Genomic DNA, 19,598 nt, shown 5'->3' with positions numbered 1-19,598 from the left:
GGGATGACTCTTATGGCCAAGTGAGCCATAGAGAGGATGCAGATGCCAGAAGTAGGGCGTGGTTGCTATTTCCACTAATTTCTGGGGCCCAAAAAAGACAAAGACCTTCATCCTTTCTTGACCTGGTCCTTCTCAATTTCTTCTTGGGGAAAGAAGTTCAAAATGTTCATGCTCAGTCAGGTGCTGTCTGCCCTGGACTCAGGAGACTAGTAGCGTTGGACTTTCAGGATGCATACTTCCACATTACCGTCCTTCCTGCCCACAGGCATTACCTGCGGTTGACGGTGGAAACGAGCACTTTCAGCTCTCCATGCTCAATTTTGGCCTTACCAGCACCCCTCAGGCGTTCTCCAAAGTGATGGCGGTGGTTGCAGCTCGTCTGTGGAGATCAGGCGTGCCAGTATTCCCCTATCTCGAGGTCTGGCTGTTGAAGGTTGGCTCACCCCTCGCTGTCACCTTCCACCGCCAGACTACGGCAGACCTCCTGCATTTGCTGGAGTTCACTATCCATGTTCCCAAGTCAGACCAGGCTATAAACTGATGTTTTAGCCTCTATCCTGGATTTTGGTGAGTCTGACTCTGAGGCTGCTGAGCCTCATGGCCTCCGGCATCCTGCTGGTGACACATGCAGGTATAGCAGAGGGACATGAAGTTCCAGGGGATGCAGCATCAGGGGAATTTCTCTGATATGGTCCAGATCTCATAGACAACTGCAGAAGATCTGCAGTGGTGGTTAATGAACTGCGATTGGATCAGCGGCAGACCCCTCTCCCTTCCCCAACCAGATGTGATAGTGGTGACAGATGTGTCACTCCTGGGATGGCGCAGCCATGTGAGAGAGGTAGATTCAGAAGCCTCTGGTCTCTGGCGGAATCTGGACTCCACATCAACCTTCTGGAGCTCCAAGCGATCTGGCTGGCATTGAAAGCCTTCCTAACAGCCATCAAGGGAAGGCTAGTGCAGGTGTTCACGGACAACACCAGCGCCTAGTGGTACTGCAACACACAGGGCGGGGTAGAGTCGTGGGCCATTTGTCAGGAGGCCCTGTGCCTCTGGATATGGTTGGAGCATCAGGGCATATCCTAGGTGGTTCAACACCTGGCTTTCTCTCTGCACACCAGGGCTGACGAACTCAGCCACAGATGCCTAGCGGGTCACGAGTAGTGTCTCCATCCGGAGGTGGTGCAAGATCTCTTTCAGCATGGGGTAAGCCTTGATTAGATCTGTTTGCGACAGCTGTGAATACGCAATGTTATCCGTTCTGCGCGCTTGTCGTCTAGAGTTGAACTCAGGCCTCCTGTATGTCTTTCTGCCCATACTACTCCTGCCCAGAGTTCTCAAGAAGATCAGGAACGACCGGGCCCAAGTCATTCTTGTGGTCCCAGACTGAACTGGGAGAGTTTGGTATCCTGAGCTGCTGATCATGGCCATCGGTCGTCCGAACAGGCTGCCTCTTCAGGAGGATCTTCTGTCGCACCAGCAGAGGAAGGTTCTCCACCTGAACCGGTCAACTCTCCGCCTTCTCGCGCAGAGATTGAGCAGTGACAGTTAACAGCTTTTGACCTTGCGCCCAAAGTATGCAATGTTATTGTGGCAGCCAGGCGAATAGTATATGTCTACTGTTGAGGCAAGTATGTGGTATGGGGTGTAGAAAAATACAGGTTGACCCCATTTCTGCTCCCCTTTCTCAGGTTATTCTATTAATTTGTTCCGTGCCCAACAGAGCTCTGCTCTGGGCACTTTAAAGGGTTACCTTTCTGCTAGCTCAGCCTTTCTGGGGTTACTTGACCAGCCATCTGTCTTCAATTCCCCTATTGTACATTGGTTCTTAAAAGGTTTTCAAAATATATTTCCTCCTTCTCCCTTCGTCATGCCTCAGTGGGAACTTAATCTAGTCCTGACAGTCCTGATTTGCGCTCCCTTTGAGCCCTTGCACAATTGACCTCTCGGGCTTCTTACGATCAAGACGGCCTTCCTGGTGGCAATAAAATGTGCCCGGAGGGTCAGTGAGCTTCAGGCTTTGTCATCCAGGCCTCCATACTTGAACATCTACTCAGAGAAGCTGGTTATATGCACTAGAGCTTCCTTTCTGCCGAAAGTCGTCACTCCCTTTCATGTAGCTCACTCCATCCCCCTGCCTAATTTTTTACGCACTGCCACATACCTCTAAAGAAGAGGAGCAACTTAACCGACTTGACCCAATGAGAGCGTTGTTGTTCTACCTTGACCACACAAGAGAATTCCGGGTGGACGTCCAACTCTTTGTCGGGTATGTCGGAGCGAAAAAGGGTATGGCCATGCAGAAGTGGACCATCTCCTAGATCGTGCTCTGCATTTAAATCTGCTACTCATTGACCAAGAAGCAAACCCTAAGTGCTTGCGTGCTCTCTCCACCAGAGCTAAGGCTGTGACCACTGCGTTAGCACGTGGAGGCCCTGTCCCGGTCATCTGCCAGGCAGCAACTTGGGCCTCTTTGCACGTGTTCACAAAATGTCCATCAGGACGGGCACTTTGCCCGGTCAGTCCTGCTGGACTTTTTTGGTGTGAAAGTATTTTGACCTACCATCGGAGAGGTATTGCTTGGATATCTAAATTAAGGTAAGGAATCTGCAGCTATAAGTCTCTATCTGATGAACAAGTTATTGACCTTCGGTAACTCCTTATCTGGTAGAGACTCTATCTACCCAAACAGTTGAATGTTTTTGAGTATTCTAATCTTGTGAGATCCATTTCCAAACTTCCTTTGCTTTCTCCCTGAGCTTCCCAAAGACCATGACTTTAGTTTTGTTTGGGTTTACCACCAGCCAATATTTTTTTATTGTAATCTGTAGTTCATCTGGCGATTGCTGAAGGCCTACTGTTGTTTGATCCAAGATGACTAGATTGTTGGCGTATTGTAGTGCTGACTAGTCTACAAAGCACATTAGTATTGGGGTTGGTTGGCTCTGGACTCTCTGTGTGCAAGCAAGATATGCAAGTGCAACAACTGTATCAATTGTCGAGGCACTTTGCCTGAACCCTGTCTGACAGAAGGGTATTCAATTTTCTTCTTCCACCCAATTTGCCAGTTCCTTAAGCAGATCTCTCGCATAAGGTTTGGCTTCAGGTCCAGAAGAGTTATCCAGTGGTAATTCGCTTTTGTCTGTTTCATATTCTGATTTTCTCAATTTGCGTCGTAGTGTGTTGAGTTGTGTTTTCATTCTTTTGGTGTTGCCTTAACTCATCTGTTCTTTTTTTTTTTTGGTCAATTCTGGATGTGGTTTTTGTTGGAATCTGTTTGTCCAATACAGGGGAGATCCAGTTGCAGAAGGTGTTTCTTTCGTCCGCATGTTTATTGGGGTTTTTTCAAGGTGGACGTTGAGTGTCTGGCTGTCCAGTTTTTTCCATTGTGCGAGCGTTTATTGTTGGTTTTTGTTCTCTCGAAAGTGTTATTGATAGGTGTGTGGATCTTGAAAGTGATGATATTTTGGTCGCTCCAGCTTATGGGAGAGTTGTCTGTAACTATGGCTTGTACTAAGGGTACAAATATGACATCTAGTGTGTGTCTTGCGCAATGATTTGGGCTAGAAAGTATTTGTTGCAGTTTAAAATCTTCATGGTTGGTTGTGATAGTTGTGGTTAAATTCTTTGTGTCAAAGCATATGTGATGTGATGTCTGAAAATGCATTTTTTCATTTTCTTGCTTGATATTTCTCTACACGCATGTGGTAATTTACTTTTTTTACGCCCTGCAGGTAAGCACCCCAAATGCAGGGTTCCTGGTGTGTTGTGAGAACATGCATACTGCTCTGTGTGCTTACTGTTCACTTATCCCTTCAACCTATCATCTCTGTGTTCTCACATGTGTGTATATCCTGCACACCTACCATACTTTTAGAGGATTCAGAAACTTGTTTTCATTATTCCATCTGTAAAAGGTCAAGACCTTTGCTTTAGAGATATACTGATATTAAATTTGAGCCCATCAGAATTTAAAGATGGAATTATAACTGCTTTCCAAGGAGCACCTTTAAAATCCTTAATAACTTTTCCCTCCTAGAGGTAGCAAGATTTAACGCAGTATTCCTCATGCCAGAAATGCTAGTGATTTCTGCAGCAGTCTTTCTATCCTACTTGTGAAAAGATCCAGAACACACAGTAAGATACATGATGCATATTTTGTATGCAATCACATAAAACCATTTGAGAAATGAATGCTTATAGCTGTCAAGGGGCACCACACTTTGTCTGACAAACAGTCTTCTCCAGCCTTCGAACCAACAACACTACGAATGTTGCCATTTCGAGGCATTTTTTAGAATATTAAAATAAAAATTACAGAATGCAAGATGGTGTCCCCTAACCACCATCATTGGCAAACGGTTGCACACATGACCACCTGGCAGCCTTGGAAAGCTAGAACTTGAGAAAGGTAGGCTGGTCCATTTCAGCATCTCCCATTGCATAATTTCCAAGGATTGCCGTAATGAAGCCACATCTTTGGGCTAAATAGTTTAAATATGGTGGCCATCTTGGAACAGTATAACATTTATAAGTATGCACTACCATTTCAAGATGGCCACCTGCTGTGAGGGTGCAGATTATTTTTTTTGCAACCTTATATCTGCCACTTTTTACTTTAAAAAAAAAAAAATACTTTTAATCTTTCAGCTCCTTTTATACATACCTGGAAAACTATATTAAATGTGCCACTTGCCCACGTCAGACCTATTGAATTTGCCAGTGCTTGTCCAATTTACAAGAAAGAGTAGTCTGGTTTGGCTACAATTGAGCACACTCTATCAACCTACAGATCTGACGTAAAATGAGCAAAAAAAGTAGTGTTCTAAGATTTAAACAGCTATTTTAACCTTGATTGCTCCTATAATATTGCAACTTGGACAGACAAGAACGGAGATATATTTCTGCAAACAATAAAAGGTCAAACCCAGATGTGAAATAAAAACAAATGGGGTATTTGTTCTAAAATTCGAGGCATTTTATTGCTTTAAATTCTATAGATGGTTTTTTTTTTTTTTTTTTAAACCTCTATTACAGAAGTCAAAAGAGTTACAAAAATGGGCCTACAACCTTCGGGCCGGCCGCTAGCAAACGATAAGAGCATAGAATACAAGTGGGAAACACACGCTGCAGCGTGAGAGAGATCACAGGAGTTGGAAAGAAAAAACATTGGCGGCCACACCGTCCGGACCCCCCAGATGGCGGTTCCATTTTTATGTAAGAAATAACAAACAAATCCACAAGGCAGCAAAAAATCGAAGCAGCAGTATGCGCTCCCCCGGGGAGGACTCTACCAATACACAGGAAAAGCGGGGGGGGACAGGCCAGAGCGTAGACAAAGTGGACTCCGTACCCAGAACCAAGGAGACAAGGAGACTAGGGAGACGGGGCCAGTGCCAGTTCAGGCGTCAGCGGCGGGGTACAAATTCCGCCACGGTAGGAGTTCCAGGGGCCCCACACTTTTACCCATTTCCCAGGCTTACCTCTCGCGACATACACCACTTTCTCCCGAAACATACACCAATCCATGTTGTCCTTCCATGCCGAGATCGTTGCGCTATGTCACGCTTTGCCACCATATAGCCCAGAGTCACCCACCACGTCTGCGGCACTGAGTAATCAGTCGGCTCCCACACATTTAGCAGACACCTCCTCGCCTCAGGAAGCAGCGGCACATGTGTGACCGCCCGCAACACCGCATGCACACCGCGCCAGAATCGCGCCACCTCCGCACATTCCCACAAAATATGGACGAAGGTCCCCAATGAACCACACCCACGCTTACACAACCCATCCACGGAATATCCCATACGCAGCAAACCCAGGCCCCGTAACATAGACCCGATGGAGTATTTTGAGCTGGACGAAGTGAAGGCGGGCCGGTATGGCCACCTCTTTCGGGGAGGCCACCGCAGACACCCAGTCCTCGTCGTCCAGCTCCAATCTATCGGCGACCCACGCCTCACGAAGGCTAGTCAACAGTCCCGAGCGATCATTGATGAGCTTTTTGTAAATCAAGGAAATCGTGCCATCCGGCACATGCCCATCTAGCACTCTATCTTCCAGAGGGGAGTACTCCGGGATGGAGGCAACATCCGGGAATACGGAGACCAGCGCGTGACGGACCTGTAGATATCGAAAGTACTCCCTGTCATGCAACTGGAATTCCGTCTGCAGCACATCGAATGTTTTGAATCCCCCCCTCGTCCAGAGATCGCCCACCCTGCTGATGCCTATCATGTCCCACTTCTCAAAGCCCTTCGAGGTCCACAGGGAGCCCAGCCGCTCAGAGGCATACAGTGGCGTCGCCCGGGTCAATCGATCCTTCCACCCCATCACCAAGTTTGCCGCGTGCCACACCCGTACCATGACCCGCGTAGGGCCCGTCAGACGCGCGTCGAGCGATCGAGAATAAAGCGCCCGATTGTAGTCACCACCCGGCAGTAATAGTTTATCCATCTCAAAGGCCGGGTTTAAAGCAGGCCCGTAAAGGCCGTGGTTTATCGCGGCCAGCTGGGAGGCCTAGTAGTACCGTTTTATGTCTGGGAGGGCGACCCCCCCGTCATACCACGGGAGTGTCAGCTTCGCAAGGGCGATACGCGGCCTCCCATCCCAGAATAGCTGGCGCTGCAAACTCTCTACCTCGCGAAAGTAGCGCGCCGGGACAACATCCATCGTGTTCTGTAAAGCATATAGGAAACGTGGCAGCGACATCATCTTAAACAATGCCGCACGGCCAAGCGACGAGAGCGGCAGGCGCCTCCAACGCGCCACGTCCTCCTTCAGGCGCTGGAGGGGGGGAGCAAATTTTGTCTATATCGGGCCTCAGCATCCAGGGTAATAAAGATACCCAGGTATTTAAATCCCTGCGAGGCGACCTGGATAGGGCAGCCCCGCGGTAGGATAGGAGTCTCCCCGGAGAGGACATACACACAGGATTTAGCCCAGTTGATGACTAGGCCAGAATTACGGCCAAAGGAATGCAAAACATCCACTAATACAATCAGCGATTTACGCGGGGAAGCAAGGTATAAAAGGATATCATCTGCGTAAAGAGATACGCGATCCTCATACTCAGGGGTCCAACGGAGACCACGAATGGAAGGCTCCCACCACAGCCACTCCGCCAGGGGTTCCAAGGCAAGCGCGAAGAGGAGCGGCGACAGCGGGCAGCCCTGCCGCGTACCCCTGCCCAGCTAAAACGGAGCCGACACTCTACCGTTCACCACCACCTGCGCCAGAGGTCCGGAGTATAACAGTTTCACCCAGCCAATGAATCCCGGGCCAAAACCAAACTTCGCCAGCATCGCCCAAATATACGGCCATTCAAGCATGTCGAACGCCATAGTGGCGTCCAAGGACGCCAAAACGGCTGGCTCTCGTATGAACGGGACCCACGCGAGCACCCCGTGCAGACGCCGCAGATTAAGCGCGGTGTTGCGATGAGGGATAAAGCCGGACTGGTCCTGGTGAATCAGATCGCACACCACGCTAACCAGCCGATTAGCCAGCACCTTGGCGAGAATTTTGGGCTCCGCATTCAACAGAGAAATGGGCCTGTAGGACGTGACCCGATCCCGCGGCCTCCCCTCCTTATGAATAACCACGATAGTGGCCAGACGCTGGTCCAGCGGGAGGGAGCCCGCCGAACGGGCCGCGAGGAACATAGCGCGGAGATGTGGCGCCAGCGTATCCGGTCGCAGCTTGTACAATTCGATGGGAAGGCCATTAGGACCCAGGGCCTTGCCGGAAGCGACCGAACGTATGGCGAGGGCAATCTCCTCAGATGTAGGGGCGGCATCCAACGACACTTTATCCTCTTCCGAAAGGGAAGGCAGCGCAATGTCTTTGAGCAGGTCATGGGAATCCTCTTCCGAACAGGAAGATACCGGGGAATACACCCCACGGAAATACTCAGCGAAACATTCAACAATTTCCTCCGGCTCAGTGACACACACACCATCCAGTCTCTCAATCGACGGGACAACTCGACTCGCTCTCTCCTTTTTATCCAGCCACGCAATCAATTTACCAGCCTTATCACCCACATCATACAGTCGCCCTTGTTGCTCTCTACTCAGGCCCCTGGCTGCCTCCGTGACTAGGGCCTTGTAGTCCGCCTGTTTGAGTCGGAGAGCATGCAGTTTATCATCCGTTACCCCACATTCCAGATCACCCTCCAATTCAGTTATCTCAGTTTCAATACGGTTCACCTCCTCCCGCCCGCGCCTCCGGGAATGGGAAATGAGGGACAGGGCCTCCCCCCGGATTACCGTCTTAAACGCCTCCCACAGAGAGACCGCAGACAATACAGACCCCACATTATCTTCAAAATACCGCTCCAGAGATTTAACCAAATCTGCGCGAATTGTGGGGTCACGCAGATACCAGGGATTGACCGGGACCACCCTCCCCTCCCCCCTCGGGACAATGTCGAAATGCAGCAGGAGCGGGGAGTGGTCCGAAATACCCCGCGCCAAATGTCGTACCTCCCCAACCCTCCCCGCCTGTGCCGCTGGCATCAGAACATAATCAAGCCTTGAAAGACTGCCATGAGCCCCGGAATGAAAGGTGTACTGTATCTGCGTAGGGTGTTTCAGCCGCCAACAATCCACCAGCCCCAATGTATCCAAGAGGCCGGACAGCCACGCTTGGGCACGGGGGAGATCCCTGGGAGGGTGACGGTCCTCAGTACCGGAAACTACAGCGTTAAAATCTCCCCCAACCACTAGAATCCCCTCCGGAAGGCCAAGGAGGAGGCGTCCCAGATCAGTGAAAGTAGTTGTTTGCAACCCTGGCGGAACATAAACAGAAACTAAAACAATCACTCTACCCTCCAATCTACCCACCAGAGCCGTGTATCGTCCCCTGTCATCGTGGAACACCTCATCCATCTCAAACGGGAGCGAAGTTTTAACCATAATTCCCACGCCCCTCGAACCAGAAGTGAAGCCCGAGTGGGCTATAAGGCGATAGCCCCGTCTATTCATAGCACGAAAGGAGTTTCCAATGAGGTGCGTTTCCTGCAGAAATACTATATCGGGAGAAATACGTTTTAAAAACTGCAGGACCACACCCCGTTTTATCCTGTCCCCCAGTCCATTGACATTCCAGGACAAAAGACTCAGTCCCCTACCCCCCATCATAGCCGAAATCGAGCCATCTCCCCCCAGGGAGCACTGTAGAAGTAGCACAACAATACATCTGCCTTGTGGTACAAATAAACAATACCCAACCCCAACCCAACAGCCCCAACAAAACTCCCCCCTCCCTGCACCCCTGCATGAGCCCAAACAGCCCCCCCAACTTGCAGTGTGCCTGTCGCCCCTATGTAAATGGAACTACTAAGACCCCCCTAGAGGAGGAGGGAGAACCCCCTCGAGACCCAGCACAACCTCCCATGGAGGGGAAACAAGGCACAATAGGCAAAAGACCCTAAGCATGGCCAAAAGTGGCATCACCCGGGTTGAGCCACGGTGTCAGTACCTCAGACCCGGTCTGGTGAGCGCTCACCTCCCCTCGCCCCCCCCATCCCGACCATGTCCCCCAGACAAAGTGTCCAGCCAGTCCCCGGCCATGTCAGGACGGTCAAAGAAGTGAGTGCGACCATCAGCCTCCACCCGCAGCCTGGCCGGGAAGAGCATGGCATATTTTAGGTTCATGTCCCGAAGCCGCCGCTTGACACCCAGGAAACTCAATCTCTGCTTCTGGACCGCCTGCGTGAAGTCAGGATAAAAGTTCACCTCCATGTTTTCCAGCTTAATCGGCCCTTGCAGTCTGGAAGCTTGCAGAATCGCATCCCTGTCCCGAAAGTTAAAAATACGGGCAATAAGAGGCCGCGGAGGGGCTCCGACCTTCGGCCTGCCTCCGGGAACTCTATGGGCCCTCTCCACCGCAAAGAATTTACTCAGCCCCTTAGGCTGGAGATGGGTAGAGATCAGGTCCTCCACAAAGAGATCCGCCGCCGACTCCTCCCGTCCCTCGGGCACTCCAATAATGCGGATATTATTCCTCCGGGCCCTGCTCTCGGAGTCCTCCAGGCGCCGATCCAGGAGCGCACTTGCCTGACGGAGCCGATGCACCTCCGTCTGAAGGGCCGCTACCTCAGTCCTGAGGCCCGACGCGGTGTGGGCCAAAGAGTCGACCCGGTCGTTTGTCTTAGAGAGATCGGCTCTAACAAGGTTGACGTCGATGAGGACCGCGTCGAGTTTATGTGCCAAGGTGTCGAATTGCTGGCCCACTGAGGTCTTCATCTCAGCAATGGCGCCCATAACATCCTGCAAAGTCAGATCCGCAGGCAAATCCGGGGCATCCGAGGGGCACTCGGAGGACTTGTGCGATCCGCCGGGAGACCCCTTCGGGAGGGTGTAGCGGTCCATAATGTTGGCCTGATGCGTGGTGCCACGCCGGGTAGACTTGGCGTTCAACCGATCCCCTTCCTGCTTCGTGGCCATCGTCGTGTGGCTCGCGACCTCACCAGGTACGCAGTGGAGAGCAAGCAATCAATCAAGGCCGAGAGCCCCGGGGGTCACCCCAGGACGGCAGAGCGGGCCACCGCAGGCAGGCAGGCAGGGTCTCCCAGCGAGGCCACCCCAACACAAAGAAACGCCGTAATCCCACTTGCGATGATGGCAAGGGGAGTCAAAAGCGAAAGTGAAAGTGCGGGGTGCGCGACTCGCCAGGCCCAGCCCGCCGTTGTTGTTCACTTCGCCACTGGGTTACCCCCAAACTCGAATCCGGGGTCAGGAGGGAAGTAGGCCGCAAACTTCAGTCGGTGCTCACCCCGGCACCCGGGGTCCGATTCAAAAACGGAAAACGGGTACCACCTCGGCTCAGGCTCACCGACACAGTCCCCTCAACCAATGCAGGATGAAGACAGGATAAACGTAGGAGGTTGCGGAGGTCCTCGGGAGCCTCGCACCTACGCGGCCATCTTGGTTGCGCACTAGGCTTCTCCTCCCTATAGATGATTTTTGTAGTACCGTAAAATTATAAACACACACTAAAATTTGTGTCCTCTGTGCATACAATAGAGAAATGTACGTAATGTTCTGTTGACATATGTCAGGGGCGACTTAAACCTTGAACTGCGGATGAACTGCTACTTGACCATTTCTGATTTTTCATTTTGAAAATCTAGGTTTACAAATAATTTTACCAGTTTCAAAATCAACACACTATTCTTAGAAGAAAAGTATCAACAATACTGGATGAAGAGGGGTCGAAGGGGAAGAAAATGTCTATTTAAAGTGTTGAGGGTAATGTTGGCCAGTGAAGGCTTTTTAGAGTAATGCCTGAGCTGTTAGGTGTCCAGGCATAGGTGCTTCATGAAGAGGTGGATTTTAAGTTGCTTTCTGAATTGACAGAGGGTGGTAGAACGCCTCTTTTGGACTTTTGTAGTAAACTATCAATTTGTTTCTGTTTTAGATTCTGCTTGATCATCCTGAGCTAGTATGGTCAAACGATGATGATGGGCTAAGTAGCTCATTTACAGTTCCACAAGAGAGTATTGATCAGGTATGTGCCATTTTGTCATTGCTGATTTTCTTTTAAATACTGTATCCAATGGTACTAGCACAAATGTCATCACTTTTGTAACTATAAATGTACTAGTATTGGCACACTTTGTCTCTTCATTTTGCAACTTTTGAGAGTCAGCTGTGTGGGCATAGAAATAAAGTACCTTCCCTGACTGTCTTAAGCTGATTTGTGATGTGGTGATTTGGCTGATGCTGCTGATTAGAGTTCTTCAGCACTGGGTATTTAATATGCTTTAATAATTCCTTATTGTCAAGCTAGGAATCTCCAGTGGCATTTCAAAATAGCAATATTAACAGCATTAACATGCACACATGCAATACAGCAGTGTCTCTTTAGTAGCCTACCAGTTAAAGTGCAAATGGCTACCTTACGGCCAATGAGATCTTGTGCACTCAACAACTCTCCCCTGTGAGCAGTACATCTCTTTTTTTCCTATTGTAATTCGTTTGTGAGGCAGACCTTCACCAGAAACTGGTTATTCACAGCAACATATGAAAGTCTGGTCCGTGTTTACCACAGAATTTGATCAAAGAAAGGACAAACATTTCAGATAATAAGTATTTCAAACGTTTCTGCATGAGGTTTTAATATTTCCTTTAACTGTACCCATGGCCGACTTTAGGGCTTTTCTTTTGAGCCTATGGTTGGATCTTTGTTGCACAGAGAGGGAAAAATATGTCTTTATATTTGTCAGGAGATCATAACTGAAACACCTGTCAAGGCCACAAAGAACTTTTTAAACAATTCACATTTTGCAGCTTGAATAATATATTTTCACATGATCCATACACAGAGTTTATGTACAGTCACCCTCCAGCTATCTACCAGTGACTGTTCAAATGTAAGTTCTTTCCTCCAGGGTTTTCAAAGTTAGAGCAATATGTGACTAATGTTTGTTTTAAAGGGTGCTGTTTCTCTGCAGCCCCATCTATTCCTACTTCGTTTACCCCTATATGTAGAGGATACACTGGAAGGGGTTAAAAGTGTTAGGGTTTCTTTACTGAATAAAGCAGCTATAATGGACATAACACTATCCACGCTATCTAAGCTTTGTAGCTCCATTTGAAAGGCCTGAAAACCCCCACTAAGTACTAAAAACCTTTTTATTCCTGACCCCCCCCCCAATAGCCTGTCATCCTAGGTCAGTGATAAAATAGGTTCAGCCACACGTCAGCTCGTCATTGATCACTTCACTGAGTGGGCCATCATTTGTGATCAAAGGTTTATCCTCTTTGCCTCAAAGTCACCCTCAGTGGTACCACCCTTAACACCACATTTGTAACAAGATCATCTTTGTTGACTAAATCAACTGTGCCAATGGCATCCAGGACTTTCCTCCTGCCCTTGATCATTTCCTCATTGATGAAACACTTGTGCACACTTTATCGATGATCCTGCTAACGCAGTCAAAAAGACTTACATTCTCAATGAAAATTGCACATAACACATTAATTGCATCTGTAACTTCGCTGGTATCCTCTACTTCTTACTGAAACCTTCTTATGTCAGTCAAACCGCCTACCCATATCTCAGGTCTATGCATGCCACTTCATATCTTTCACATGCTAGATATTGATCTCATGTTGGGTGACTGAAGTAAGCAGGGTCAATGGAAGACCAACAGAAGATGAAGAACAGAATGTGGAGGATCCTTTTTTCCAGCATGTACATGAATAGCTTTATTATGAGCATTATCCTCTAAGTCCATGATTTATAGGCCTATGGCTAAATGGGCTCCAAGAGCGACCAGACTCCTTCATGCACTGAGGTAGATGATTGATTTGTTTTATACTAAATGCAGAAGGCTCCTTAATCATGTCACGCTTACACCACTACCTAATTATAGAACACAACTCCTAGTTCCACCGCTTTAATTCTACAATCCAGCACCCATGTATCTCTCAGACAAGACTGTACCTCTGTCACGAGTGTCCCAGGGATGAGAAATTCAAGGATAAGTCTGCTGAATCCCCCTATGATGAATAGGTCTGTGGAGAAACAATTGAAGAGACGGCAGATGAGACCCAATCCTCTCACTGCCCCATATGATATTGCTAAAATTTGCAACTTCGAAAGAGCCTCAAATTTAACTTCCCTTTGATCACACACAAGAAGCAATGCTGCCTTATGTGAGATAAATGAATAACCCATTTTCAGCTATAATCCTATAACTAGATAAGAATTATAAGGTTGGATAGGGCCAAACATGCCTGAGTTGTTCATCAATGCAAGAGTGTAATAGCAGTTGCGGATTGAATTCTCTCAAAATCTCTGACACTTCATACGCTTTAGAACCAAACAAAGAAGGAAGACAGTAATTGTGTTTACCACCCTAGGAAGAAGTGACGGAAGATGTGCCCTGAGCTTATTCATTTACTAGACCCCATTTTGAGGACAAGAGAGCAGACAACAGGAACATTGTTAGGGAAAGTGAGAGGCAGAAATTACCAGTAGTGTGAGGCCGACATGCTTCAAACTACAATCAATGAGAACTGTGCCTTTGCCTCCAACTTTGTGGTTCTTCTTTCCCTACTCTCTAAAAGTCTATCAGGATTATCTTTCTTAAAAACCTATCTCCTTTTCCAGTTCATGGCCTACTCGCATTATGTGCTTTATTGTATTGCTCTTTCCCTTTTGGTGGCATCATTTTTTTTTTTAGGCTAGGGGAACTGTACAACACTCAACATCAGAGATCAAGAGACCTCTCTAGAAAACAAATGGGATGGTAAAGAGGCACTGGTGGGAAAAGATTCACTTGGAGCCTGAGAATCAAAATAAAAATAGAAACATGGGAGAAAATCATAGAACCAACAGCAAAAACTGTTTATGTGGAAGTTAATTTACTAGATGGCTATAGACAAATTATTAACAGCGTACTGGCAAGGGGACTTGGCTTGGCACCCATGCAGTGAGGCGACATTTCTGAGGAGCGCTGTTTTGGCTGATCCGAGCATAGCTAATCCTGCATGTAATTGAGCCATCCACCCGGAACAGATGTTAGAAAGTGAGTGGAACCGCAGGCACTGAAATCCAAACAGGACTGAGGCCCTGAAAGCAGTGTGGCTGATCAATAGTGGCACTACCAAGAAATAAAATGGGGGCCAGGTCCCATAGCTAGCTGGCATTGAACACCTGCACAGTGAGTGAGAGAGAAGGCGAGAGGATCGTGCAAACCGTTCCAATCCTCTGAAGCACTGGGCAGCCAGAGGGAGGACAGAAGTGATACATACTCACAGCTCCATTAAAGCAAACTAGCCCTCCAGCAAAAAAACAGAGATGGCCTGCAAACCTACAAGGTGGCGAGAGATGAATGAGGAGCTGGAGAGGTACCCTCCTGCATAACATGCCTTGCAGGACAAGCAGTGTAATGTTTTGAGAAGCTTCAATGAAATGGGGAAGCACTTCTGAGGCATCAGTGCACGCTGAACAATGCTGTAGAGGGACAATTTGCGAGCTAATAGTGGAGACAGCACATAGAAAAATGATTATGAGAATAGATTTAAATGACATATGAAATGATTGTAGAATGAGCAAGACACTTTTGAGGTGTTTAAGTGCCCTGGACTAGGGTATAGAGAGTCGCCTTCAGGCCCAATGAGGAAGGAATAACTTGGTGAGCATTTACTGTCACCAAATACATGTCTGGCAGCAGCAATGTCAGCAGGGCACCAGAATACCCTGCACCTAGTGCTTAATTTGAGCCTGTGGTTTCTATTGCTCGGCACTGGCAGTGATTTGTCAACACTGGTGCTTGCGACAGTCTGCCACAAGGTGGCGGTGTCTGGCTAATTCATAGCTGACATCAACAACAATAAATTATTAATTCAATGTATATTAAAAATGTCTGTTACCTGCCCCAAGCCCTTCTTATAGCTTTGGGGGCCTGAAATAGTTTGAATTGTCACACTTATAGCAGTGTGATGGTTAGTAGTTGTGTTGTCACTATCATTGACAGCATAGCAGGGGCAATGTGTGGTGCAAGCTGCAGTGGATTCCTGACGAAAGCCCTGCCATTTATTTATTTTTTCAAATTAAGCACTGCTTCCACCATAAGCGCTTGCCCAGAAACAAGAAATGGTGAAGTAGAGGAGGGCTGAGCCTGATGGAGCCCACAAGGTCTAACCTGAAGATAGCCGAAAAGCTGACCTGAGCAGCAAAGAATGTACTGACAACTATAAGTGATCACTCTGAGAAATACTCCCTACCCCATAGAGAACCACACTGAAAAATCTGAAAATTGCAATAAGCTACAGTAATTTGGGAAAGGGAAAGAATGTCCAAGACCTGCCGCAAACTGGTAATGCAGATATGGCTGCCCTAAGACTCTTGCAAATGTAGATCAGGCGTGTTCAAGAATGTGTAGACAGTGGAAAAATTAGACACAACAGTGGTGACCATAACACGTACAAGAGCTTTTCTGGAACCTAAAACTGATGCAGTAGTCGTTGACCAGGGACTCCACAGAGATGACCTTAGGAAAATGTCTGAACTTGTTGGAAAGACAAAGGGTTCAATGAAAGAACTACAGGCGGTAACCAGAGATCTCTGCGAATAAGTACTTGTTCTCACTGGAAGAGTATGATATCTAGAATACGGGACTGACGATTCAGAAGGGTGTGCAAGGGAAAATTACATACGCAGAGTGGGCTTCCCATAAGTAACAGAAGTAGCTGACATGGTGTGCTTTCTGGAGCGGTGATAGTCCAGACCAGACAGTGGCACCTGTGGCACTATGTTCTATGCACTGTTGAAAGTGCATTGGTTGTCAACGAGACTGCCTCCACCTGGGGCACCTGCAAGACCACCAGTGACCAGATTACTAAATTCCAAAGACTGAGTACAGATTCTTCAATTTTTTTGTTGTTTTTTTAAAATCATGGCTTCACAGAAATAAATATGAAGAATGCCTTACTTTTCCCAGCCAAATTGAAAATAGTGCCCCACAATAACAACATTTTGTTTTAATGACCCTCCGGTAGCATGGGAATAGACAGAAGAATATGGCTGTGGCAAAGGAAACTGGAAGCAACTGCATTGGAAGAGGCACCTAACATCGAGGAACATGAAATAAGACACCAACACAACAGATGCAAAAGTATAGCAAGAATTGACTAACTAAATACCTAAACGCATCAGAGGGAATTATGGAAAACATGAACATCATTTAGGGGTTGCCAGGGATTGCAACTGCTACTGCTGGCTTTCCCTGTCGAACACCTGGCACAGGCACTTGTACATCTTCCCTAAAATGTCCCTAAAGCGCTGCCAGGAACAAAAGTTCAACAGTGCCCTTGTGAGCCATTATAAACTCTCTTATCCTACAGCAAACAGGGACATTTGGATGACCCTAATAAACTCAGCAGTGGAACTCATACTGCAATGAAACAAAATGTTGCCACTATCCCTGAACTGATGGCTCTGTCCTGACCTGCCTTAGTGTTTTGTGAAGGCGTGTGCTCAAACTGAAAATAACAATTGCAACATAATTTAGTGTTGCTAGTTGAGAGTGCGTGGCATAGGTGTCTGAATGTCCCTCCTTGTCCTTGACATTGTCAGTTGAGAAGGAAATAAGACAGATCAGGCAAAAGGAAGTGTTTACTGACGACCAGGGGGAGTAGAGAGACTAGAACAAAGAAAAAGGTCACACCAGTAAGTTGAGAAATAACAGGGAAAGGCTAAAAAGAGACTACAGAAGTGGGAAACACCAGTGAGAGACGTGACCGGCAGAAAAATGACAGATGTAGAGGGAGAGACATTTGTGACAAAGACCACAAAGAAACCGTTTAGATAGAGACAGCAGAGAGGGTCAACAGGTGAGACATCTAAATAAAAGGCGTGCGAGACGGATGAGACCAAGTTCAAAGAGAGAGCGGGAGAATAGGGGGGAGGTGCAAGAGAAGTACTATAGAGAAAGTGGTGTGGGGGTGCTCAGAGAGGCAGAGAGAGGTATACATGTGTGTGAGAGAGAGGGGTAATGAGGCAAACTGGATAGAAAGAAGAGCTGAGAGTTGGCAAAATGAACATTGATGTGGGGTCATCAGGGGTCATAGTTATGAACCCTGGCTTACCTTTGCAACCCCTGGCACTGCTTTTGTGGCCCCCTGGCCTACGAAGTGGCAAAAACATTGCCAAGAACGCGGGGGCAATCACCCTATTGGCATCAGGACTCCACCCTCCTTGTTTTGTTTTCTGGCTTTCTTGTTTAGCATACTAATGAATACAATGTTTTTTTCCAAGGGATCATGTGTTCGTGTGTGCTGGGAGAGCATGTTTGTGTGAGAAAGAGGATGTGTATGTGTGAGTGTGTGTTAGTGTGAAAATGAATGCAAGAGAATGAGGGAGATGTAGTGAGTGCAGACGAGTGAGATGGAGAGTCATTAAGTGAGTTTGAGTGAGTGATAGATTTACTGGCATTGAAGGTGAGTGAGTGAGAATGAAAAATAAAGAGTGAAGCGTGTTAGACTGTGTGAAGGAGTGCTAAAGGGAATACATGATAGTGAGTGAGTAACTGAGAGCAAGACCTTAATGCTTCAGAGTGAGTGAGTATATGACAATGAATGAGAGTAAGATTGAGTGTAAGTATGAGTGAGTAAGAATTAATTTGTGAGTGAGTGCAAAAGAACGAGAACAGGTCAGTCAAGATGACAATATGTGAGAATAAATAAGAAAGAGTGAGTGAGAGTAAGAAGAGTAAGTGTAAGAATGAGTGCAAGTATGAAAGAACGAGTTTGAGTAAATATGAGTGTGAGAGAGAATTTGATATTAAGGTTGTGAGTCTGCAGTTGGCCCTGACTTACTGAAGGTAAATTCTTGCGCTAGCACTCTAGAGACAAAACCTAACATGTCAAAATACTGGCCCTAACATGGAAGAGTACTAATTGACATATAGGGTTATTGAGGGAAACATGCTGTTGCTGACATACTGGAGCAAATTCTTGGCATGGGGTCACCCATGGCAAAATGCTAGCAGTAGCCAATGGTAAATCCTGGTTTATGTAAAGACAACCGTGGCACACTGGATGGAGGGAGGAGAAACCATGACAAACTTTTGACATTGACATACTAGAGGTAGTTTTTGACACAGGGGTCACCTATGGTATATGGTCACCACTAATAGTAAAATTCCAGCTCTGGCATATTGTATGTAATGTTTGGCCTAAGGGAACACCTATGACATATGGGGGAGGACATCCATGAATAAAGGGTGGCTTTGGCATTATGAGGGCATTTTTTGACATGTGCACCCATAGCACATTTTGAAAAAGTGTAGTCCATGAAAGGACTTGAAGATTCAATGAGTGCCTTTTCAAGGCATACACTTTTTAGGCAAATTAAAGTCATAATTCTGCTTTATAATGCACTATTTGACACCATTAATTTTTTTAATGTTCTCCCTTAGAAGTGGTCAGGCTCAGTCACTTTACTCCCTCTCTACAAATCGGGGCAGCTGTTATGTCCTGGCTACTTTCATAACTCACAAGCTGCCTCTGCAAGAACAGACGATAAACAGTGTCTTGATGAGCCATGTTTACTTTCTGCAGCTTTCACTGGGTCCAGGACATTTGTTTTTCGGTTTTGCAAAATAAATAATTTCAGCAGTGCAATGTATGCTCTTCCAATTAAATAAAAAATAACAAAATAATGAACACATTAATTAACAACTGGTAGCTTTGTTTCATTATTGTGAAAACATGCAAAAGTATGTATGTGAATTAAATCTTCACCTCTGTGTTTTGCACAAATGATAGAGCCTTGCAAATGATCATGAACCATAATGTATTGACAATAATGAATAACGAAGGTTAATAACATTCATATTCCATATTTGGTGCGTATGAATGGATACATGTGAACTTAACTTCTATTGATTCTTTTAAAATCCCCCCATGGTGTACTAATACATTTCCCATAGTGCTATCCACTAGGGTAACTATTACCATGAATCTTTATACCATAAGTAATTTAGGCTCCTGGTACTGTTCGGTGTTTTGTGGCATATATCCACAGGTGTCCTGCGGCACAGAGCGATTGAGACCCGTGTCTGTGCAAAGAGAAAG

At 47.0% G+C, this 19,598-nt stretch overlaps 1 protein-coding gene across 1 annotated transcript in view; it reads left to right on the top strand.

Moving 5' to 3' along the window:
• The window catches only part of NUB1 (negative regulator of ubiquitin like proteins 1), a 260,190-nt gene that overhangs the window by 204,985 nt on the left and 35,607 nt on the right, over positions 1 to 19,598 (top strand). Inside the window, exon 13 of the mRNA XM_085632023.1 lies at positions 11,428 to 11,517. Coding sequence (XP_085488149.1) covers positions 11,428 to 11,517 — 90 coding nt within the window. The remainder of the gene's footprint in view (positions 1 to 11,427; positions 11,518 to 19,598) is intronic.

Source organism: Triturus cristatus, chromosome 10 (assembly GCF_964204655.1).
Source record: "Triturus cristatus chromosome 10, aTriCri1.1, whole genome shotgun sequence".
Classification (NCBI taxonomy): Eukaryota; Metazoa; Chordata; class Amphibia; order Caudata; family Salamandridae; genus Triturus; species Triturus cristatus.
This window is presented reverse-complemented; position numbering and strand designations above follow the sequence as displayed.